The 24723-nt window shown below is 45.3% G+C and overlaps 1 protein-coding gene across 4 annotated transcripts in view; it reads left to right on the top strand.

Annotated features, from left to right (window-relative positions):
* RPIA (ribose 5-phosphate isomerase A) overlaps nt 1–24723 on the top strand; it is a 75271-nt gene that overhangs the window by 28860 nt on the left and 21688 nt on the right. For 2 of the 4 annotated variants that reach the window (XM_078444694.2, XM_081795237.1), the window contains exon 4: nt 24022–24082. In XM_078444694.2, coding sequence (XP_078300820.2) covers nt 24022–24082 — 61 coding nt within the window. Of the gene's footprint in view, nt 1–14640; nt 15112–24021; nt 24083–24723 lie in introns of those variants that run through there. The other 2 variants (XM_078444695.2, XM_060655580.3) reach the window with 2 other exon arrangements.

Raw genomic sequence — 24723 nt, 5'->3', positions numbered from 1 at the left:
ATTCTCAGCGCTGCCCTGCGGCTGGGGGGTGCCCCGTAGGCTCCGCTGCTCTCTGGAACCTGACCCCTCCAATGGCACATTGGGGCTGAGTATCTGCCATGATGGGGAAGGCTGGTCCTGTGTGCCCACCCCCGTTCATTTCAAGGGCTATGGCGGTTGCATCCTGAGATTCTACAAGAAACTTCCAATGGTTTTCTGCTCAGCTCCTGCATCACATGGGGCAGAAGGGGAAAACTGGTGGGATCGGGCAGCAATTGTGCATGTCAGGACTGAGAACGCTACAAGTGTTCATTGCTTTCGTGTTTCTCTCATTTTTCCACCACAGATCCTCACTGTCTCGTCTCTCTCATCAGGGTGAAGTAGTGTGGACATGTTCCACATGCTTGGCATCTATCTCTGGGGGCACCATCCTGGGGCCGCACCGCAGACTCTTGGTGAGGTCGCAGGCTGGGCGACTCAGCTGCTTCTTAGCTACAAAGTAGGGAGTGGGAAACCAGGGTGAGATTCTGGTGGAGGGGATGTCCTTGGTGGCGGTCCTCTTTCCTTGGACCATGCTCTGTGCCTCACATGGCAGTGTGTGTGTGTGTGTGTGGGGGGGGGGGGGTTCTTCCCTGTCCAACACGGTGAGTTTAATCCAAACTGAATGGTTTCTCCACTTCTGCTCCAGCTCCCTCACCATCCAGTCTTCCCACAGCAGCCAGGGAGATCTTTTTACAATGCAAACTGGGTCATGTCCTCCCCCCGCGTTAAGACTCTCCCATGGTTTCACTTTATCAACGACAAAATCCAAACTCCTTCCCAAGACCCATGAGTCCATGCCTGCACTGGCCCCTGCCTGCCCTGACACACTCACCTCTTTTTCCACTTCCCTTTTCACTCTGCTCCAGCCACACTGAGAGGAGTTTGCTTTCACCAACACGTGTGTCGGGGTCTCGGCACATTGTCTGTAACGCTTTCCCCCAGAACTTTCGATAGCTGCCTCCTTGGCTTCATTTGGGGCTCAGCTCAAATGCCACGTCCTCAGAGTGACCTTCTTCTGGCCCGACTGCATTCTCCTGGGCTTTGCTGTCTCAGATTTTCTTGTGGACGCTGCCCCAGGATTCAAAGTGTAGCTTAGGTCTACCGACGCGCTAGATGTGGTGCCGTGGTTGGCAGGCCACCTTGTAGGACTTTATACAGGGGGATTTAATAGAAAAACACCTTGCAGTAAGCATGCACACACAACCTAAAAGCAAATGTGCTGTATAGCGTGATCATTTAACATGGTTCTGGTCCCCAGCCCTTCACTGGTATCTGTCATATGAGCCTGGATAAATATTTGCTATATTGTTAAATCAAGTTTAATTGAATACATTATTGGACAACATTCAAAACCCCAGGGCCAGAAAATCTGGGGAAGTTGGGCTGCTCCAGAAATTCTTCACAGCAGGAAACAGAGAAAGACTTCATAATCTAAATATAGCTGGTTACCATCGCCTCCAGTGGCTAAATTGACCCTTCAAGAGAGAGGATGGTCTGCCACCTGGTGGTCCCTTTTAGCATCGCTCCCCCGTAAACCACCATGAACTCCTGCGTTAGCTCAATGTATCATAGAAGGTTAAGAGCAGAGAGAGTCCCTATGTTACGACTATACTTCTAACCACTAAAATAGAAAAACCTGACAAAGAATTTAAAAAGTTTTAATTTCGGTATAGTTGACACACAATGTTACATGAGTTTCAGGTGCACAACATACTGACTCAATTTCTCTATACATTATGCTATGCTCACCCTGAGTGTAGCTATTGTACAACGTTATGACAATATCATTGACTATATTCCCTATGCTGTGCCTTTTAGCCTCGTGACTGATTCATTCCATAATTAGAAGCCTGTGTCACCCACTCCCCTTCACCCATTTGCCCATCTCTTTACCCCCCCAAAATATCTTTAAATGATTTGTGAATTCTTTTATATGAGGTATCTCATAACAGGGTAAGGAAAGAAAGGAAACAAAAGTCTATGGAATATATATGTTAACTAGAAATTCCACATAGATTACTTCTCTTCACCACAACCTCGTGGTATAGTCTTATATCTGTTTTACAGATCATGAAATGGATACTCAGGGACTTGAAGACATTTCTCTGAGATTAAACAAGAAAATAAAGGGCACAGCACAATTCTTTATGGCTCCAAAGATGAATTCAGGCTTTAACATTGCATCTTCCCACACATTTAACAGATCACCTGCTAAAAAATTAACTTCATTGCTGTGTAGTTTACATATAATCTAATTGTATGTTTTAACATTTTATGTTGAAACATTTACACATATAATATAGGAACAGGACGTTGCAAACATTTTACATCTACAACTACAGGAAAATTCCAAAACTGGAAAATTGATATTGGTACGGTCTTTGTGTGTGCTATTTTAGCATATGTGTAAATTCATGTAACCACTACTGCACTCAAGAGACCGACTGTTCCAGCACCACAAAGACCCCCTTTATAGTCACACTGTTTTGTGCTAGTCTCAGCCTGTCGACAGCGATGTTATTGGCTGGAAATGCCTGTATCGCCTGTACTGTGAGCCCCCACAGACCTTTCCCCTTTTGGAGCCGATGATGTGGCTGGACTGGCCCTTGTGGTTTTTATTATGATCATTGGACACACCTCATCAACAATCACTAGGGAACTTTGAAAAAACAAGGTTTGTTACTCCCAAGTCCTGGAGGGTACCCTGCTTGTCCGGGGCCACACAGTGAGGTTGTGGGTAGAGAGAAACAGCATGGACTTGGGGCTCTGCCTCTATTGAGGTCAAGGGTGGGGTGCCTGGGGTCTCAGGTTCACCCTTTGGGAGAATGAAGACGCAGAAGGGGAAAGCAGGGTCACTCAGATGGTCAGTTATCTGGGTCAACCAGGGCTTTCTAAAAGGGGAACTTCATGGGTGGGGCAGTTTGGCTTTTTATCTAGTGGTGTAGTTGGCAATGTGTTTATTGGAGATGGACGTCTCTGAAGTGGAAAAGCTTAATGGCAGGCACTTACATTACAGTAAAAAAAAGGTGTTAGGCATCGACACCACACATCCTCACACCTCTCTTGCCCACCGTTCCTAAAGCCTGTCACCATTAACCTGTTCTATAATGTCATTTGACAATGTTATTTAACTGGAACCAGGCAGTATGTGACCTTTTGAGATTGGCTTTTCTTCACTCAGTATAAAGCTCTGAGGTCCATCCATGTTGTTATGTGTGTCAATAGTTTGTTCTTTTGTATTGATGAGTCTAGTGCCATGGAATGGATGTACCACACTTTGTTTCACCACCCACCCACTGAAGGACATTTTAGTTGCTTCCAGTTTTTCTTATTAGACGTAAAACTTTTGTTGGGTGCCTGGGTGGCTCAGTAGGTTAAGCGTCTGACTTTGGCTCAGGTCATGATCTCATGGTTCATGAGTTCGAGCCCTGCATTGGGATCTCTGTTGTCAGCATAGAGCCTGCTTTGGATCCTCTGTCTCCCTTTCTCTCTACTCGTATCCTGCTCATTCTCTCTCCCCTCCCACCCCCTACCCCCTACACATACAAATAAACATTAAAAAAAAGAGAATGCTTTTGTGAACGTTCATGCATAGGTTTTTGTGTGTGGACACGTTTCCATTTTTCTGGACTAAAAGTCTAGGAGTGCAATTGCCGGGTTATATTATAGTTGCATGTTTAGGGTTTTTTAAAGTTTTTTTTTAATGTTTATTTATTTATTTTGAGAGAGAGAGAGAGAGAGAGAGTATGTGTGTGTGTGCACACACGAGTGGGGAAGGGACAGAGAGAGGGAGCTAGAGAATCCCAAGCAGGCTCTGCGCTGTCAGTGCGGAAACTAATGCAGGGCTCAATCTCAAGAACCATGAGATCATGACCCAAGCCAAAATCAAGAGTTGGACACTTAGCTGACTGAGCCACCCAGGCTCCCCACATGGTTAGTTTTTTAACTAAAGTAGTTTGCCAAACTCCTTTCCGGAGTGATGTACTATTTTATCTTTCTATTAGCAGTGTAACAGAGATCCACTTTCTCCACATCCTTGTCAACGTTGGGTATTGTCACCCATTTTTATTTTGGCTGTTTTAATAGATGTAAAGTGATAACTCTAGGGAGGGTCTTAATTTGCGTCTCCCTAATGGCTAGTGATGTTGAAAATCTTTTTGTGTGTTCATTTGTCTTCAGTATATCCTCTTCAGTTAAATGACTTTTCATGTTTTCTGCTCATTTTCTAATTGGATTGTTTGTTTTTTTCTTCTCTCTCTCTCTTTTTATAATTTTTAAAAATATTTATTATTTTTGAGAGAGAGAGAGAGAGTGCAAGCAGGGGAGGGGCAGAGAGAGAGAGAGAGAGAATGGGACACACAATCCAAAGCAGGCTCCAGGCTCTGAGCTGTCAGCACAGAGCCCAACGCGGGGCTTGAACTCATGAACCGTGAGATCATGACCTGAACCGAAGTCGGACACTTAACCAAAATGAGCCACCCAGGTGCCCCCCCTTTTTTATCGTTAAGTTTTGAGCATTCTTTTTTATCCTAGATATGTGTCCTTTTTCAGACTGGTGGCTTGCAAATATTTTCTCCTAGTCTGTAGCTTGTCTTTTCATCCTTTTCATCATTGACAGCATCCTTCACAGAGCAAAAGTTTTTAATTTTGATGGAAATAAATGTTTCGATTTTTCTTTTATGGGTCATACTTTGGTATCATGTTTAAGAACTCTTCACCAAGTCCTAGGTCCTGAAAGTGTTCTCCTATGCAACTGTGGTATTGTGATACAATAGGAAATATATTTTGGTCTTTATCCATTGGCACGCAGCTCCTAAAACCCTTGTGATTTCCCAAGTGATACGAGCTGTAAGAGCAGCCTTTTTCATAGTATTTAACTTTTGTTCCCAGCTCCTGAAATAGCTTGAGATCATAAAGGTGAAAGCAATGTCTTGTGTTATTCATTACAATCCCCTTTCATCAACACCTGAGGTCAGGTTAATGAGGTGACTTTTAGAAAGCCCTTAAAGATGGGGTTGGGGGGAGCAGGGTTGGGGAGAAGCTGGTTGCTGGGGGGAACCAATCTAGTGATTAGAGAGTTGTAACTTTCAGCCTCACTCCCACGTTAGGGGAGGGGAGAGGAGCTGGAGACTGTTTAATCACCGATGGCCAGTGATTTAATGTATCATGCCTATGTAATGAAGCCTCCATAAAAATCCCATAAAATAAGGGGTTTGGAGAGCATCCAGGTTGGTGAACAAATGCAGATCCTGGGAGGGTGGTGCCCTGGAGATGGCATGAAAGTTCGGAGCCCTTTCCTGCATACCTTGCCCTATGCATCTCTTCTATCCGTCTGTTCCTAAATTGTATCCCTTTATAAGAAACTGATAGGGGCGCCTGATAGGGCCTGGGTGGCTCAGTCGGTTAAGTGTCTGACTTTGGCTCAGGTCATGATCTCGTGGTCAGTGAGTTCGAGCCCCGCGTCGGGCTCTGTGCTGACAGCTCAGAGCCTGGAGCCTGTTTCAGATTCTGTCTCTGTCCCTCTCTGACCCTCTCCCGTTCATGCTCTGTTTCTCTCTGTCTCAAAAATAAATAAATGTTAAAAAAAAATTATAAAAAAATAAAAAAAACTGATAACCTAGTTTGTAAATTGTTTTCGTGAGTTCTGTGAGCTATTCTAGCATATTATTGAACCCAAAGAGGGGGTTGTGGGAACCTCCAATTTATAGCCAATTAGTAAGAAGCTTAGGTGATAACCTGGGACTTGTGATTGGCACTGAAGTGGGGGCTGTCTTTTTTTTTAAGTAATTTTTTTTTAGTTAAATTTGTTTGTTTATTATTTATTTATTGAGGGGGTGAGGGCATGAGGGGGGAGGGGGCAGAAAGAGAGGGAGAGAAAGACTCTCAAGCAGGCTCTGAGGTACTGTCAGCACAAGAGCCTAACGTGGGGCTCGATCCCGCAAACTGTGAGATCATGACCTGAGCCGAAATCAAGAGTCAAATGCTTAACCAGCTGAGCCACCCAGTGCCCCTGAAGTGGGGGCTGTCTCTTGGGACCGAGCCCTTCACCTGGAGGGTCTGCACTTACTCCAGATAGATTGTGTCAGAACTGAATTGAATTATGGGATGCCCAGTTGGTATCTGCATAGAGTCAAAGTACTGGTTGGGGTAGGAAAACACCCACATATCTGGTGTCAAAAGTAAAGTATTGAGAGTGGCAGTAGAGCAGAGAGGAGAAAGGAGTTTTCCTTTTTATCTTTATTTTTGAGAGAGAGAGAGAGAGAGAGAGAGAACGCAAGTTGGAGAGGGACAGAGAGAGAGGGAGACACAGAATCCAAAGCAGGCTCCAGGCTCTGAGCTGTCAGCACAGAGCCCGATGTGAAGTTTGAACTCACGAACCACGAGAACGTGACCTGAGCCGAAGTCGGACGCTTAACCAACTGAGCCCCCCAGGTGCCCCACTCACCTCCCACTCTTAACCACCTGGCATCACTCTCTTGGCCACATACTGGCCCCTCAGACCTGATGGCAGGTGTGAATGCTCTGGTTTTGACCTGGGACACGAGACTGCATGGGGTGGGTGGCAGGGGAGGGGGCGAAAGGAGTTTTCCTTTTAGTGATCTTTTAAACAATTGTAGTTGCATAATTTACACTTAAATCTATGAACCATTGTGAATTAATTTTTTGTATGATGTGTGAGGGTTAGATTGAGGGTCTTTTTTTTTTTTTTTTTTTTTTTGTCTTTTTGTTGTTGTTGTTGTTTGTTTGTTTTGCTTAGGTTATTTGTGGTAGGCTGAATAGCGGCCCCTCCAAGATGTCCAAATCCTAGTATCTGGAACTTGTGAATGTTACCTTATATGGCAACAGGGATTTTGTAGATGTGATTAAGTTAAGGTTCTTGAGAGGGGGTGATTATCATGGATTATCCACGTGGGCCAGGTGTATCCACAAGGCTTCTACAAAAGGGAAGCAGGAGATTAGAGTGAGCAGTAGGAGATGTGACTGTGGACCAAGATGTTGGAGGGACACCTGGGTGGCTCAGTTGGTTAAGTGTCTGATTTCAGCTTGGGTCATGATCTCATGGTTCATGAGTTTGAGTCCTGCATTGGGCTGTCTGCTGTCAGCACAGATCCTAGACCCCATCTTGGATCCTCTGTCCCCCTCTCTCGCTGCCCCTACCCTGCTTACACTCTCTGTCTCTCAAAAATAAATAAACATTAAAAGAAAAAAGATGATGGAAAGATGTAGGAAGCAGCCATAAGCCAAGAAATGCAGGCAGTCTTTACCAGTGAGTACAAAGACAGGACTAAAAATTAGTTCTTCTAACTCAATTCCTTTTTCTTTCCATTACATCATATAGTTCTATATGATGTTATATGTTAATCATGTTATATATGTTAAATCATATTTTAATAAACTGTAAGCAATTATATAATTTCTGGGTTGTACAAAATTTTAACATGTTAATTTTGTTAACATCCATCCATTCATCCATTCACTCATCCAATAACCATACACTGAGTGTCTACCTTGTGCCAGCATAAAGCCCTGAGGATATGGACATAAGAAGGGCAGTCTCCAGGCTCTGAATCAAGAAGCTTGCCCTCTTAGTGGGCAAAAATAGGCCTAGGCATATACTGTGTTTCAGTGTGAAAAGTAGTGATGTGGTAAGTTTATCCAGGAGGCAAGGCCTGAGCTGGGTCTTACGGGATGAGTAGGAGTTAGTCAGATGACAGTGCAGGCTGGGGGATGACAGGGCTGTGGAGAGGACACTCTAGGTGGAAACACCAGTCTTGTAGAGGCATCGTGGCATGACAGAACGTGGTGCCCTGGGGAAACTTTGTTGGCTGGCTACGATGGACGCTTGGTCACTGAGGATGCTAGTGAGGAAGGACAGTGCTGAAGGAAAAGGCAAAGGTCAGCTCATGGAAAGCCCCTGCACATCTTGTCAGGAAGTTTGGAACTTAACGTGAGCACAGTGAGGGGCCATTGTAAGATTTAAGCAGGGATAATGCGATCAGATTTGTTTTTTTGAAATTGCTCTGATGGTCACGGAAGGGAGTTGAAACTGGGGAAAAGGACAGAAGTTATGAAGCTTCTGTGGTGATCTAGAATTGACAAGAGCCTGACCTGGGTAGGGGGAGGGAGGGTGGCTGTTGAACATAAAGACAAGGTCTGGGCCGACAGTTACAAGGGAGGCAGGACACATAGGTAGAAAGTGGTTAATTGGATATAGTGCAAGAGGGGACTGTTCCTAAAACCCTGGCTTGGAATTTGTTCATTCATTCATTACAATGGTTCTTGTTTGTTAGTTGCCTAAATATATCATCTGCAGGGAAATAGAGACATTTCCAATGATCTGGTGTTGGTTATGATAGTACTTAACTAGAATAGCATTGTAAGTCAACTTTCCCTTGCTTTGTGTCAAATATCTAGAATGAAAATTGCCCACAAAAATATTTTAATTCCAGCTATTTTTTTTCCTTTACCACATTGCTTACTCACAGACCGTGTCCCTGACAGTAGCAGAGGGTAGTTGTGTAAACAGTAGCTGCCGACTCATTTTAATATTGTATTGATTGTTTAATGTATTTACAACTCCACCTGTTTCCAGGAGGAGCTCAGAACAGTCTACTTTGAACCACAAATACAGTAAGGGTGAACGCGATAGCAGAAGATGGACAGTCTTGGCCCTCCAATGCATAAGTGTCCCTGTGCTGTTTTCAGCTTCCTAGCATCCATTTCTTCCTCCCACCCAGTAACAGTACCTAATTTTTATTCTACCCCTCCTTTCCATAGTCCTTGGGCCAAGGCGACTCTAGCTTCTAAGGAATTTGAGGTTCGAACTAAATAAAATCCACCCCACCTCCCACCTCTACCCCCATTGGTTCTGAGTGGGCATATTCCCTAAATTGGTCTAATTAAAGTCAAGCTGAGGGCTTTTGCTCAAAGGGTAGGAATGTCTGGAGACACCATTGGTCACAACTGCAGAGTGTGGGAGTGCTACTGACCTCTAGTGAACAAAGACCAGGGATGCTGCTGTTCCTTAAAACAAATAATTGTGTGGTTCAAAATGTCCACAGTGCTGAGTCTGAGAAATCCTGTGCCAGTTCCCCGTAGCTTTAGAGAGATAGCATCCACGGGAGCCTTAACATTAGCATTGTAGGGAAAATTTTGTGCTTCGGTGGAAAATTCTGCATTGTCTAGATGGCAGAGGACACTCCTCTGGGTTATCTGATTCTATGAAAGCTATTTCAAAGGTCTGTAAGCTATAGATAACCAACAGCAATACAAAATTGTTCTTGATGGTAGTCTGCTCGTCTATATTCATTCTTCTCTAGGGTCATGGAAAGTCTGTCTAGCAGAGGTTCAATTGACATCCCAGTCCCGCTGTGGAATAAGTTTGTTTTTCCCCCACTGGCATGTTCATTTCAATATCCCAACTCCATATAAATATATGATTTTTTTTTTTACTTTAAACTGGTTGTAACACCTTCCTAGTTTCCCTCATTCACAAGCGACCTGAAACAGTAAACAATGTATTCATTTTTAACCTGTGTAAGAGTCATGCTTTGCCTATTTTTGTAGACTTCTCTCTTTTTTTTTTTTTTGTAGACTTCTCTTTTAATAGCATCATCTGCCTTTGAGGTGCCAAGGGAATGGGGTCACTTCCATGGGAAGATGCTCTGGTCTCCGGAGTGGAAGTGGGAACCTGGACATCCATGTGAGCTTCAGGACAACAGGTGTTTGTCTGTGTGGCCCATTGCTGTAGTCCTGGTGCCTAGCATGGAGTAAATGCTCCATGAATATTTGCTGAATGAATATATGAGACAACTGAGTGGACACTTTCTGCTTGGGCTGAGTAGGTTGAGAAGAAAAAGGGTAAGGGAAGACATGTTCTCTATGGAAACAAAGAAGGGGAGATTTCTTGAAGGAGAGGGAAAAATTGATAATTTGTGTTAAATTTTGTAGGGTGTTAGCGAATTGGGGGCCCCTTCTGTCGCTGGTGGCTGTCTTATTTGGTACATATTGCATGATCCAGTCTAGGTAGTTGAGCATAATTTGAAAGAATAGGTGGCGACTTCTCTCCTTAGTGGATAGTGTGGCTTTGGGATAAATGTATTTCTTTCAAAGACTTCTGGTGTAAGTGATAAGGTGCAGCACTGATAAGGTGATGTAAGATAAGGTGCAGCACTGCCTATATTTTGGTCCTGCTGAATATATAAGGGGACAATACAAGGTAAACTTAAACATGCTTGACTAATAGGAAATGTCCAAAAAGTAGGAAAAACTTCTTTAAATCCACAAGCTGTGTTCCATTACTGAAAAGTAGAAAGTTTGAGCTTCTGAAAAGTCTGATCATAGCTTTTGTTGTCTAATAGCAGGAACTTTTGCTGTTAACCAGGAGGAGTACACAGAGATTTCTTGGGACCTGAGCTCTAAGGGAATTTGTTACAGTTAGTTCTGGAACATGCAAAAATTAATCTAGACACAGACCTTATTATCTTCACAAAAGTTAACTCAAAATGGACCACAGACCTAAATATAAAATACAAAACTATGAAATTAGGAGATAACATAGGAGAAAATCCAGAGGACCGTGGGTTTGGCAATGATTCTTTAAATGCAACACCAAGAGCATGAGCCATGGAAGAAAGAATTGATAAACTGGATTTCATTAAAATTAAAATGTTCTGCTCTGTGAAAGACACTTTCAAGAAAATTAGGAGACAAGCCACAGTCTGGGAAAAAATATTTGCAAAAGACATATCAGAGAAAGGAATGCTGTATAAACATACACAGAACTTTTAAAACCCAACAATAAGAACACAATCTGATTTAAAAATGGGCCAAATGCCTCAACACACACCTCACCAAAGAAGATACACAGATGACAAATAAGCATATGAAAAGATATTCCACATCACATATCAACCAGGAAATGCGAATTAAAATAACCATGAGATACCATTACGCACCAATTAGACTGGTCTAAATCCAGAATATTGACAACACCAAATGCTGGTGAGGGTGAGGGGTAGCAGAAATAATCATTCATTTTGATGGGAATGCAAAATGGTATAGCCCACTTTGTTTATTTAGTTATTTTGAATTTAAATTTTACTTGGTTAACGTGCTATGTTAACCTAGTTAAATATGCAAAATGGTACAGCCACTTTGGAAGGCAGTTGGGCAGTTTGTTACAAAACTAAACCTCCTCTTACCATATGATCAAGCAATTGTGCTCCTTGCTATACCCGAAGGAGCTGAAAACTTACGTCCACACCTAGATCTGCACACTGCTTATGGCAGCTTTACTCATAATTGTCGAAAGCTGGAAGCGACTAAGATGTCCTTCAGTAGGCGAATGGATACATGAACTGTGGTACGTTCAGACAATGGAATATTATTCGGTTTTAAAAAGAAGTGAGCTATCAAACCACGAAAAGATGTGGAGGAAAGTTAAATGCGTACTTTTAAGTGAAAGAAGTCAATCTGAAAAGGCTACATAGTATATGATTCCAAGTATGTGACATTCTGAAAAAGGCAAAACTATGGAGACAGTAAAAGATCAGTGGTTTCCAGGGATTAAAGGGGAGGGAGAGATGAACAGACAGAGCACAGAGGATTTTTAGGGCAGTGAAACTACTCTGTATGATACTTCAGTGGTGGATACATGTTATTATACATTTGTCCAAATCCAGAGAATGTCCAACGCCAACGGTGACCCATAATGCACGCTGTGGACTCCGGGTGATAGGTCAATGTAGGTTCATCAACTGTAATAAATATATTGCTCTGGTGAGGGATGTCGATAGTGGTGGAAAGCTATGCATAGGTGGGGGCAGACAGTATATATGGAATCTCTGTACCTTCTGCTCAATTTTGCTATGAATGTAAAACTGCTTTCAAAAGTAGAGTCTAGGGGTGCCTGGGTGGCTCAGTCAGTTAAGCGTCTGACTGCTGGTTTCGGCTCAGGTCATGATCTCATGGTTCGAGAGTTCAAGCCCTGAATTGGCTCCTGCGCTGACAGTGAAGAGGCTGCTCAGGATTCTCTCTCTCTCTCTCTGCCTCTCCTGCGCGTTTTCTCTCTCAAAATAAATAAATAAAAAGCAAAGTCTATTAAAATATTATAATCAAAACATCTGAGCCATAAACCCAATAAATATTTAGATTATAATTTAGAAAAAAATTGAAGCCTCGGAGAGCCTGGAGTTAACCAACTTAAGAAAAACATGCTGATGGGTGTGCTTGGGTGGCTCAGTTGGTTAAGCATCTGACACTTGGTTTTGGCTCAAGTCATGATTTCATGGTTTGTGCGTTCGAGCCCCGGATTCTTTCTCTACACGTGCTATCTCAAAATAAATAAACTTAAAAAAAAAAAAAGTGCTCATTTCCTACAGCTTCTTTTCCCACTAATAGAACTTTATGTCAGGCCACTTAAATGGTACTCAGGATGTATCCTGCTTTTCCAATGGGGTGGGGGTGGGGCACAAGCAGCTGACCTCAGGTCTGTTCCTCTCCTGCTTGCACCCTACCCAGGTGTGGTACCACCAGGCCCAGGGGCCTCTACCTGAAGTCCCTTTCCTTTAAGCTGTGGCTGGGCCTTGAGTCAGGGAAATCGGCAAGGAAACAGTTGCTGTAAAAGAATCAGGAATGCCTGCAGTGTGCTTCTTACATAGCCAACAGCTCCTGAGAGACAGGAAAAACATTTGAGATGCAGTTATTTGGGTCTGTTGTTTTATCATTTCTTAGTAAAACTAGTTCTTAAACTCTCAAAACTGCTTGTAAGCTAATCAAAGCGGGAAATTATTCTGTGCCATGCCTGAGGTGGAGTGGGGGTGAGGGTGGAGAGTTGGTGGATGAGGGGGAGGAGGAGCCAAGGGCTGATGCCCTATATTCATTCATTCCGTAAATTCAGGCATCCAGTAGTGAACAAGAAACACAAGTTTTCTGTTTCTATTCTTGAAGTGGGAAATACAGGCAATAAACAAAGAAACAGGTTATTTAACAAGATGATGTTAGAACAGAATAAGATATGATGGGCATGAGGTGGGGACTGGGAGGCTGAGGATTGGGACAGGGGTACTTTATTAAGCGTGTGGGAAGACCATTGAGCAGGCAGAGACCAGAATGAGGTGAGGGTGCCAACTGTGTGAGGGTCCCTAGCTAAAGGTACGGTCAGTCTTAGAAAGGGCCCTTCTGCCTTCTCTGGATAACTCATTTATATACCAAGGTGGCAGAACAGGTTATTTTCTTTCTTTCTTGCCTCCTTCTTGAAATGAGACACAAATCCATTTCTTCTTTGGGGCTGGGTACCTGGTAAATCTGACTGATGCTGCTCAAGGCTTCACAGAGAAATTCTTGGCATATATCAAGACAAATGAGATACGTATATATGCCAGCCTAAGCTAAGGAATGGGATAGTGCTGTGGAGTTCAAAGGGGAGAAGGGCAATTCACAGGGCAATGAGATGTTTGGTAATTAGATGTTTGCCCTGCTATACAGATGTTAGATAAAATTTATCATTGGTAATAACTCTCATTCTAGAAAAGACACCCAATTTAGATACTTCTAGGCAGTTAAGGGAGGGGCAAAGTTTCTCTTGAGTTCCTCAGGGTCTGGATTGCTTTCAGTTCAAAACAGTCCACATGACAAAGTGGCACATTTTGGGGACACCTGTTCTGAATCCCTTCATAAGTCATCAGCAAGGATTGCCAGGTCTCTGCCCGGCATCCATCCTGGAGGAAGTAAGCCATCCCAAACTGTCTGGTGCAGAACAACGTCTCAGGTTGGGAGTTCTAAACTTGTAGTCCAGGGCCTTCAGCTCTAATGATAAGATTTCAGTGTGTAACAGCACTCCAACCGTCTTAAGGGTTAACTTGCTTCAAGCTTATGCACACTTTGCTTGCTGACCTAAGTCCCTTGGTCTACAGCAGAACCAGCCTAATTTCCTTGAGATTTGCCGGCCTTGAGGAATGAAGGCCCACGCTCTCCCAGAAGATAAGGCCTTACTACAGTCACAAACAGCCGCCGCTGACTCCAGCAAGTCCGTTTAAGGTCACATCCACACACGATTAGCTGCCTGGCACCTGCTTCTCTGCACTTAGCTCTCCTCCCTTTTCCAATGCCTTCCCCTTAAAAACCCTCAGGCTTCGCCTGATCGGGGAAGACGGTCTTTGAGAAGTTAGTCTACCATCTTCCCAGGTTGCCGGTTTCCTGAATAAAAAAATAACCTTCTTTTCCCACCGTTACTTGTCTCTCGAATATTGATTTTCCAGCAGGGAGCAGCTGAACCTGGGTTCAGAACCTGTTCTCTGTCCAATAACAAGCCCGCGCAAACCGCTTGTGCATTTCCCCGGGGAGTGTCTAGAGCAGTCACTCTCAAAAGGGGGCGACGTCTCCAGAACAGCGATTGGCCTAAGGAGTCCACGGCCACGCTCCTACTACTGGGAAAACCGACAAGGTCAGCTTCACCACCCCTTTCTCGGTTGTGAGGGCAGAAAGAAAAACCCCCGGGACCCTCCCAAGCACGGCGTAAACGCATCTCTGCTAGGTGTTACGCCTAGGTTCGGACTTTGGCTACTCGGGCCACACACGGGCCGTCGCACCGAAGGTCGTCGCGGGCTATTTGCTCGCCAGTCGCGCAGCATTGTGGGGCTGGTAGTTCCCGTTGGTGCGTGGGTGCGGGCTGCCGAAGCCACAGAACTACACCTCCCAGCAAGGACTCCGGCAGCAGCAGGCGCACGTTCTGTGCGTGAGCGACCACACTTCCGGACGAGCCGGGGGGCGGGACCGTGGCGGAGGCTGGAGCTTGGCGTCGGGATGCAGCGCCCCGGGCCCTTCAGCACCCTCTACGGGCGGGTCTTGGCCCCGCTGCCCGGGCGGGCCGGGGGCGCGGCCTCTGGCGGAGGCGGGAACAGCTGGGGTGTCCTGGGTTCCCACGTGCAGCCTCCCGGGCGCACGCAGTCCGGGACCCGCGCCGGCGTCGGCGGTACAGGTACCTACGGCGGGGACGCCAACGGCGCCTGCCCGGCCCCCTCCACGATGTCCAAGGCCGAGGAGGCCAAGAAGCTGGCGGGCCGCGCGGCGGTGGAGAACCACGTGAGGGTGAGCAGCTCCGGGCGTGGGGCTCCTGTGCTCTGCCTGATGGGCTCCTGTTGCGCGCTCTGGGCGGGGGGGTGCGTGAGAGGAGAGAGGGTGCACACTTTATCCGGGTTTAGATCCCCCCCACCCCCCGCGCTTTTCCTTGCTCCTTAAAGATCTTTTAGATGTGGAATCAGTTGGGGGCGAGTTTCCTAAAAGTTGAGCTTTCTAAAAAGACTCCTTGTCCGGCGGGGTAACACTTTGCAAAGTGGAGTCTGGTGGTGTCTGATGTGTTTGGAGTGGGGCTGGCGGGGACTTGCCGTGCGGCTTCCTTATCAACAAATGGCAAATGGTGAGTCCTGAGGCTGCCAAGAGCTCTTCATCGCTCTTTATTGTGCTGGGAAGTGGAGAGCTGTTTTGAAAATTGCGTTGAAATTTCACTCCAAGGAGGTTCTTAGCGTGGCGCGCGTCCGGTCCTGAGTGTACTCGCTAGCGAAAGAGAGACAGGAAGACTCAGGCTTTAAACCTCCTGCTTTTCACAGGGGTGGGTGGGCGCTTGCATTTTGGAGGAAGCTGTTCTTTAAGGTTGGGGCGCAGAGATGTCTAGGTGTTACCGGTGAGGTCGTGGCCCCACTTGTTAAGTGGCGGGTGTGGTGCTGTTTAGTGAGGTCTCTTAATCTGAGTGGATTTGCTTTTATCAGTCAGGTTAATTATCTTAATTGTGGTACTTCCTCGGAGCCAAGTGGAGTATCTCTGCCCTTTGGTGGAGTTTCCTGGGCTCTGTTGGGCTTTTTGTCTCTCTTTTTATTTCTTAGAAAGTGGTATCAGATTCCCTCTCTCCTTTAATGATAGTTCTTTACGTTTACATTTGTTAATGCTTCAGCATATAGAGTTACTTTCCATTGATATATGATGTTTGATCCTCAAACAGCTCGACTAAGTGGGAGGGACCAGTGTGGTAACTTGTTTCTATGGAAACATGTTTTGTAGAGGAATGCCCAAGGATCCTCCGGGACCCAAACTGAGTGACTCCTATTCCAGTGCCCTTCCACCAGCTCCCCAGCTGCCCTGTTCTGGTGTATTTTGTTCTAAGTCTGGTTAGCAGTGGAGTTTTCCATGGGAATTCTCAGAGACAATGCAAAATGTGCAGTCTGGCTCTGCTTTTGGGATTCAGTGCCTCAGCTGAAAAATTGGGACAGTAAGCTGAAATTTCAAAATGCCTGTATAAAGTGAGTAATTAATAGATGAGTGAATGAAATCTGTGCATACCTTTTCCTATTATTTACATTAATACTTGCTGACATTAAGTATTCTTGACTTTCGTTTTATAATGTATTTGCTTACATAAAAATCTGTAAGCCCCCACCTGAGGCTAGAGCTACAAAACACTGGATTCCAGCCACATTATTCTGTGAAATTACCGGGTGATCATGGGGAGAGCTTCATTGGCACTTTGGGGCACCTCACACCAATCTCAGTTGCATCTGCTTTGCCTACAGAGCTTCTTCCTGAGATGCTAACATTACCTGAATTTTGTATTTTCTGCTTTTAAACGTTGATTTGTTCATTTCATTCGTTTGCCGGGTATTTGAGTGTCTAATATGTGTCAGGCAGTTAGTGTGGTGGCCAGAAATGTTGCTTCAGGGAGAAGGAAAATCATTTCCTGTATACTCCTGCAAACAGGAGAGTTCAAATCTACACATTTACTGAACATAGTCATGTGCCTGATTGTCAAGGCTTAGCTACTAGCTGCCCTCTGGGGAGTTGGGGGAGAGGGGTGTCCTATGTCCCAATCTAAGCCATGTTTTTCTTCTAGTGCCTTGTGTCTTGAAATTGTTCACTTGTGTCAGTTTATCAAGGTGGTCATGTGCCAAGTCCTGTTGGTCCCACCTTTGGAATGTTGTTAGAGCTGACCCTTCCCTTTGACCTATCACCTTTACCAGTTTAAGCTCTCCCCATGGCCAGAGGATAGCAGTTGCCCTTATCTTGTCCCCTCTGCCAATCTACCGAGTGATCCATTATCATCTTCTGAAGCGCTCATCTGCTCTTGTCACAGTGGCCCTCAGGTGGCCTTGTTTTAATGTCCCTGTTAACATCTAAAGTATCTATTGCGAGCTCGGTACTGGGCCAGCTGGAGAGAATGCACAGAAGAGAGGCTGTGGTTCTTTTCCTGAAGCCCACAGTCTTGTTTCCTTCTATAATCCTTTGTCCTCCATGTACCAGAACATTGGAAAAGTCAGACTACTGGCATAGAGTGTGTTTTAACATCACTACACTTTACCTAGAATACTCGCTCTTGTCCTCTGACCTTGCCTGTTAAAGTCGTATATGTCCTTCAGGGTTTGGTTCAAAGACCATTTCCTCCTTTCGGTTTTTCCTTAGCCTCCTAAGTAGCAGGGAGATCTTTTCGATTCTGTAGTGCTTTATACCTCTTAGATGCTTTATGGTGTCTTATGTTCTAGTCATCTGTATGTTTATCTCTCCTATCCTCCTAAAGAGTAAGTAAGCTCTTAGTGGATAGTTAACCTTATCTTTGCTCAATGGTGGTTGCAGCAGGGCCTGCCTGGTAAATGTTGGTTGAGTTGGTGGAGTGTGGACACAAATATGGAGGTTGTGGTGGCCCTTTGCTTAGTTAGAATCTCTGGAGTGGAGGGTTTCCAGTTGCCCAGCCCATTGGTGTTCCACTGTGGTGACCACTTCCACATCTGGATGGATGGAGAACCTGGAGAGTTCTCAGCTGAACCCTTTGGGTAGCCACCCTGACCTCAGATGTGCCTGTTCCTGGCAGTATAGCCACCCAGGATGGGTTACCATGCAGGGCCATGTTCTCCTGAAGGTCTGTAGCTCCCTTTGTTCCCTTTGGAGCCTGGCTTTGTTTCTTTGACCGGCTTAGCTTGAAGTTGGTGAGCAGTAGCTCCAGTTGGTCAGCAGAAGTGTTTCATATGACACCTGGTCTGGTATTGCCCATCAGAAGGGGCCCGTTCCTCCTGAAGAGCTTGCTTGGCAGCTGCCTGCTGTTGGGCCACCTCACAGGCAGCCTTTGGCTGTCTCTGTTTCGCTTTGGCTAGGACACTGATTCCTGGGCCAGTCATTTGATTCCATGGTAGGAGAACCACGTGGTTGAAGAGCTTGCGCCTGGCAGGCCTCTGTCTGTAATTCCTGGCCTCCTCCACAAAGGGAAGAGTCTTGCGTAGAGCTTGTCTGACTCACCAGAGTTCATCTGTGTGCCACCTGCCTGCTGGGAGCCTGTGAGCGACATCAGTGTATGGTAATGAGGATGACTGTATAGCTAGAGCTGTCAGCTCTGGGTCAGGTGTGAGAGTCAGGTCAAGCCTACGTAGGCCTCAGTAAATTAAGTAATTTTCTCATTCTTGAAGATACCCAGCTATTTTTTTTTTTTTTTTAAGTTTATTTATTTATTTTCAGAGGGAGAGATGTAGAGAGAATCCCAAGCAGGCTCTGTGCTGTCAGATCATGACTCGGGTGGACATCAAGAGTCGGACGCTTGCCTGGCGCCCCCAGATATCCAGCTATTTTGACTGTTTTTGTGTTGTGACCTACCATTCACTTGTCTTGAAGACCTTACTGTTGACGTTTGCGCAGGTAGCTAAATGACTACTAGATGATGCATTGCCTTCATGAGGGCATCACTGAAGGTGGAATACTGACCCAGAACAAGCTCTCTTCTGAGGGCCCCATGGTGGACTTGGTGATTTGGGAACTATGAGTTAGTCAAAGTGATTTCCATCAGGTAGCAAGCACAGAGGCTAATGGGTAAAGCCATCAGTAGGTAGAGGCCCAGTTGGAAGTGCTTTAGTGGCTGGGATATTAACATTTCATTTCTTTTTTGCAGCTCTCTCCGCTTGTTGGTCATGCTTTCTAATCCTTTACAGTTTGAGCTGTGGTCTTGCTTTGAGAAGGACTGTATCAGATACGGGCCCAGGGGCTAGCATTGGGTATCTGTCCTGTGGGGAGTGAGGGGTGTTGGCTCTAGCTCTCAATTTGTCCTGAGTTGCCCCCAGGATTTTTTGTCTCCTATGAAGTATTAAAAAACAAAATTCAACAGTAAAATTTAAAGATCTATTGGCTTTATTCAGTGGTTCATGAATCGGGCAGCATCCAAGCTAGCACATAGAAAGGAACTCCAAAGAGCTTTGCAAAATGAAAGACTTTTCTAGTCAGAAGGGACAGGACCTAGGACTAGGCATAAAAGCAGGTTGGTTATTACAAGGTCACTTTGCTATAGGGGATGGCAGAGTTCTCTCAGGCAGATTACCTAGCTAGTGCTGATCAGACAGTTCCTGACTGACTGGCTTAAGATTCCCTTTCTGGAAGAGCCAAAACTGTAATTAAGTCAAGTCTTGGTTTGGTGACCTGGGGCTTAGCATAAGTGACTCCATTTGGGGCTTTTTTTTTTTTTTTTTTTTAACACTCGCTGCTTCCTATCAGGCAAAAGATTTAGCTTACTTAAAATGAATGTGCAATTTAAGCTGGCTTTACAAAAATGTTCTGCAGGTGAGTACTGAAAGATTCCTGGCCAATCCCCAGGGGCAGTCAGAAAGGAAAAGCTGTACAAAAAACACAGAGCCTAGGTATACCCTAAGAGTGAAAAGCAGAGTTTTCTAGCTTCAGTGACTTTTCAGCGACTAACCACAGGCATCTTCAGGTTGGTGGCATCACAGGGAAACTTCAGGGGGGCACCAGGCCCGCCATCTAGAGCCTCCCTGAAGTGAGCAGAAGGGGTAGAGTCCAAAGTAACCTTTAGGGTGATGCAGCCTGGCCAGGTCTGAGGAACCAGAGAGGGTCCCTCGGGACTAGTCAAGAGGGTCCTTGGCTTCACACAGGATCAAAATCAAACTCAAGCTGGTAGGAAGTGAGAGCAGAGTTTATTGAATAGTGCGAGGGATAGATTATAGCAGACCTGAGTGTCTGGGAGACCCAGGAAGGAAAGGAGAGAGACTCCCATTTTTGCTTGGGGGCCGGGGTTTTTATTGAGGACAGTGGCCCTGGGGTATGTGCCTCTCAGGCATCCTGGAACTGGTCAAAACAAGGATGAGTGCAGGGTGCCTCTGTGGCTCAATTGGTTGAGCATCAGACTCTTGATTTAGGCTCCCAGGGTTGTGGGATCGAGCCCCGTGTTGGGCTCTGCTGAGCGAAGAGCCTGCTTGGCTCCTTGGGATCCTCTCTCTGCCCCTGCCCTACTCTCTAGCTCTTTCAAAAACCTAAAAATAAATAAAAATTAAAAAAGAAAAGGATGAGTGCCCAGGTATTCCCCATAAGTCACTTATACCTATGCCCTGGAGCTAGGAGTCTCCGAAAACCCTTCATGATGACCCCGCCCCATCAGTACTTAGATGTTATCTATTGTGCTAGAAGACTAAAGATACCCTGAACTCCCTGACCTTTACAAGGAGGACATACTTTTATTGATACCCTAAGGCATGTTTAGGGTGGGGGGGTGCACACAGTCCTAGGGATGAGGTTGAAGTGGTGGTGGTGAGGGTCCAGAGCCGATGGCCAAGAAATCTTGCGATGTCTTTGGTGCCAAGGTGCCTTTGTTAAAGCATGGGGACAGGACCGGTGGGCCAAAGAGCTGCTCTGGGGTTCGAAATGATTATATACCTGGGAGTTTGGGGGGAGGGGGTGTGTGTAAAGGCAGTGGGAAGTTCTCAGACTTTCATATGCTGGTGAAGACTCAGAAGATACTGGAGGCCTTGCTTTTTTTGAGCTAAAGTTATTTTTCCCTCTAGCAAAGTATTAACGTTAAGACCATTAAGACCATGGGGAGTTCCCGGAGGAATGTTTTACTCTGCCTATCTCAAGTATTTGTCAATGGGCTGCAGGTTATAAAGAAATTTAATTTTATCTACATTTTCTTGCCATTGTTCCCCACATCACTATGGAGGGGGAGGGTGATGTTAGGGTTTCGGGAAGCTGAGTCTGTAGGTTTCGGGAGATTGCCTCTTTTCTTGTAAATCATTAAAACAGTTGCAAACTGGGGCGCCTGGGTGGCTCAGTCGGTTAAGCAGCCGACTTCCGCTCAGGTCACGATCTCGCGGTCCATGAGTTCGAGCCCCGCGTCGGGCTCTGTGCTGACAGCTCAGAGCCTGGAACCTGTTTCAGATTCTGTGTCTCCCTCTCTCTGACCCTCCCCTGTTCATGCTCTGTCTCTGTCTCAAAAATAAGTAAAAACGTTAAAAAAAAAATAAAAAAAAAACAAAACAGTTGCAAACTGATGGAGACCCACGTCCTGCACGACTGTGATCTCTGTCAGTTTGTTTTTCCCTTTGCTTTGGTCTTGGGCGGCCAGAAGTGCCTGAGGAATGTCACATATCCCACCTGGAGAGAGGGGTCTGGGGTGTTAGCTTGTGCTTTGCCCTCAGTTTGCCTTTGGCTCCCTCATCACTAGCAAGAATAGAAGCAGGAAAAAGCGAAAAAGCAGGGTGTTTTTCCCCCCCATGGAGTCGCTTCAGTTTCCCTGTCTGAAGGGGATGGCAGACGTTTTGAAATAGGAAACCACATCAGCATCTGTCCACTTGATGCCGGAAGGTCCCTATTTTGCACAACGCTGCCTCAATATGGGAAGAGGGTGAAGCTTAGTTAGGATTATGAGAAAGAGTCTTCACCTGCAGTAGGGACAATGGGTAAGAGTGCTGTGAGTACAAAGGACAAGAAACAGGCCTCAGGAGCCTGCTATCCTAAGAAAGGGGGAGAATCCTGTGAGCAGACGGGGGCAGAGTAGGGGCCCAGCCGGGGTCAGTTAGACCACAAACAGCAAAACAGGGTCAGGGTACTACAATTAGGAACTAATGTGGAGCTCACTCAGTTCCTAAGCAACTGCCTGCCAGACTAAGGCAAAACAGCTAGAAACCAGAGCAAAAGCTACCATTCATTAAGCACTTACCGAGAATATTTATTAAATGTTAATATAAGTCAAATCTCACAACAATCCCTTGTGACCTCAACCCTAATTATCTCCACTTTAGCGAAGAATTCAACACCATAAGGCAAAATTTAAGGAAATGAGCAAAAGACATTACTAAATATCCTTTCTTTGGAATGGCCTTCCACTAGGCCATTTACAACCTGTGGAGAGACCTTTAACTTGTAGAACACTCTTAATGCACGTAATTTTTGTTCATAGAAATGCAAATTTTATGAGAGTCAACTGATTATTATCCTAAGACTCTTGTAAATTCACTTCAACATTTCTTGACTGCATATGAATTTCGGTTCTAGGGTTTTTCCTGTGGACAGGTTGTAACATCTTTTCCCATTCACTCATTAATTTAATGAGCTAAATGAAATCTATGACCTATTCATTTTATATTGACATAAGTCTCGTAATTTTCTTTTTTTTTTTTTTAAATAATCTTTTCACAATATCAGTTACCTCCTACATAACCTTACTTTGAATAAGCAACTTCAGGAAGTTCAGTATGCTGAAATATTTTGTGTCAAATTTTTAGAGTTCCAGCAACTGATTAACAACTCATTGTGCAAGGGGAAGCCCATAGTGAATTTTTTTGCTGTAAATGATGAAGTTTTGGGGTGATGGTGGGATGGTCCGTAGCCGATGGCCAAGAAAGAATTCTTGAGGAGGTCTTTGGAGCAAAAAGGTGATTTTGTTAAGGCACGGAGACAGGACCCTGTGGACAGGAAGAGCTGCACTGGGGTCATGACAGGTTACTCACTATGTATGTGTGTGTGTGTGTATATATATATATATATATATATATATATATATATATATATATGTGTGTGTGTGTGTGTGTGTACATATATGTGTGTGTGCGTATGTGTATGTATATATATACAGAGGGATATAGAAGTCTCTAAGGGATTTTGGAGCAAGGTTTCCAGGACCTTGAGGGGCTAGCTGTTAGCTAGGGAAATGCCATTTTTTACTGTTTAGTAAAACCTCAGTCATGAGACCTTTCAGATGTATATCGGTAGGCAATAAGTTCAGAGTATGATTGCCAGCGTATATCTTGGGGTGCTTGAGATTAAGGAAGTAGACTTACAGGTTCCTGAAGGTTGGGACAATGTTCAGCCAAGGTTCTCTTTTGCCCCTAGCAAAGTGCCATCATGGAGACAGTTGAGCTCCTAGAGGGGGGTTACTCTGCCAGTTTCAAGGACTTGTCAATGGACTGTAGGCAGTAAGGGAGTTTAATTTTTCATTTGCGTTAGTTTCCCACATCACCATGGCAAGCACTTAAACCCCTTTCCTTTGTTCTTGGGTAGCCAGGAGTGTCCAGGGAATATCACACATATTTCCACCCTGGGGGGCAGGGGGTGGTGGTGGTGCCAGCCTGTATTTTGCCCTCAGCTTACCACCATGTTCCCTCATCAATGAGCAAGACAACAGGCCCCGAATTAAGTCACTTGTGTTAAGCCTGTATCACCAAAAGAAGATTTAATTACATTTTCAGCCCTCCCAGAAATAGAATGTTCTGTTAGTCCATCAGGAATTGTCTGCTCGGCACTAGTTAGGTAATCTGCCTCAGTGGCCCCTACTGTCCCCTAAGGAAAAGTAACCTGGCAATAACCAGTCTGCTGTTTTGCCTGCTGTGACTTCCTTGTTCACACTTCCTTCTGGCTGTAAAAGTCTCATTTCGTGTAGCTCCTCGGAGCTCCTTTCTGTCTCTGCCAGATTGAATGCGGCCTGACTTGCTCAAATAAATTCTTAAAATTTTTAATGTGCCTCAGTTTACCTTTTTAACAGGAGGAAATGGTGATGTTAGTGTCAGATGAGAGTAGAAGGAGCTGTTGATAAACTGCCATGGGCACTAGGCTAAAGTACTCTCAGTTGGTTCTGTTCAGTGCTTATGTTGCTATCAAATGGGCACAGCACCTTGATCTAGGAAGTGGGCTAAAGAGGCCGTCACATATGGTATTAATGAGTTTTTGTTTTTCCTCTCCTTTTTTTGGCAGAATAACCAAGTGCTGGGAATTGGAAGTGGCTCTACAATCGTTCATGCTGTACAGCGAATAGGTATGCTCTTGGGCTGTCTGGATGTTTTGTGGGGGCCACGGGGATGAAGATGTGGAAGAGGGGGATGGAGGGGGGGCACAGCATTGGCACCTGCCCAGCTCTGCTCTTCTGAGAGGTATTCTTGGGCCTCTTCAGCCAACTTTGGGGGATGCCCTGGCTTTGTTTACTTTGCTCATGTGGAGGGTAGGAGCTGATTTAGGAGGAGATCTCAACAGAATTTTAATCCTCATCAGTGGTCCTGTGTGTGGCCCCTGGGGCCCTGAAGCAAGGCTTCTAAAGCCTTTGGGTCCCTCAGTTAATTTCAGGTGGACAAACTGAGCTCAGAGCGGGCTCGCCTGTCCGTGATCCTGGAGTGGATATGAGGCACCCAGAGTTGGTGGCTCCTTCCTGCAGGTACTGGCTTACTGATTAGGGTGTCTCTGAGCTTAGGAAAGGCTCTGGAATTATCAGCCCCTGTGGCTGCTCAACAGGTTTTACTGCCCTGCTTTTGTTTGTTAAAACAAAGCCCAGGAGAGACTTGCCTGAATGCTGATTGCTTCTTCTAGGTGCCAAGGCGGGGGCAGTGCTCAGGAGACAAAGTCCAGGAACACTTTGTCTTTAAAAGAGTGGCTGTGGTGCTGGCCTGATGGCTGCCGGAATCC

This window comes from Panthera onca, chromosome A3 (assembly GCF_046562875.1).
Source record: "Panthera onca isolate mPanOnc1 chromosome A3, mPanOnc1 haplotype 2, whole genome shotgun sequence".
In the NCBI taxonomy this organism is placed as follows: Eukaryota; Metazoa; Chordata; class Mammalia; order Carnivora; family Felidae; genus Panthera; species Panthera onca.
This window is presented reverse-complemented; position numbering and strand designations above follow the sequence as displayed.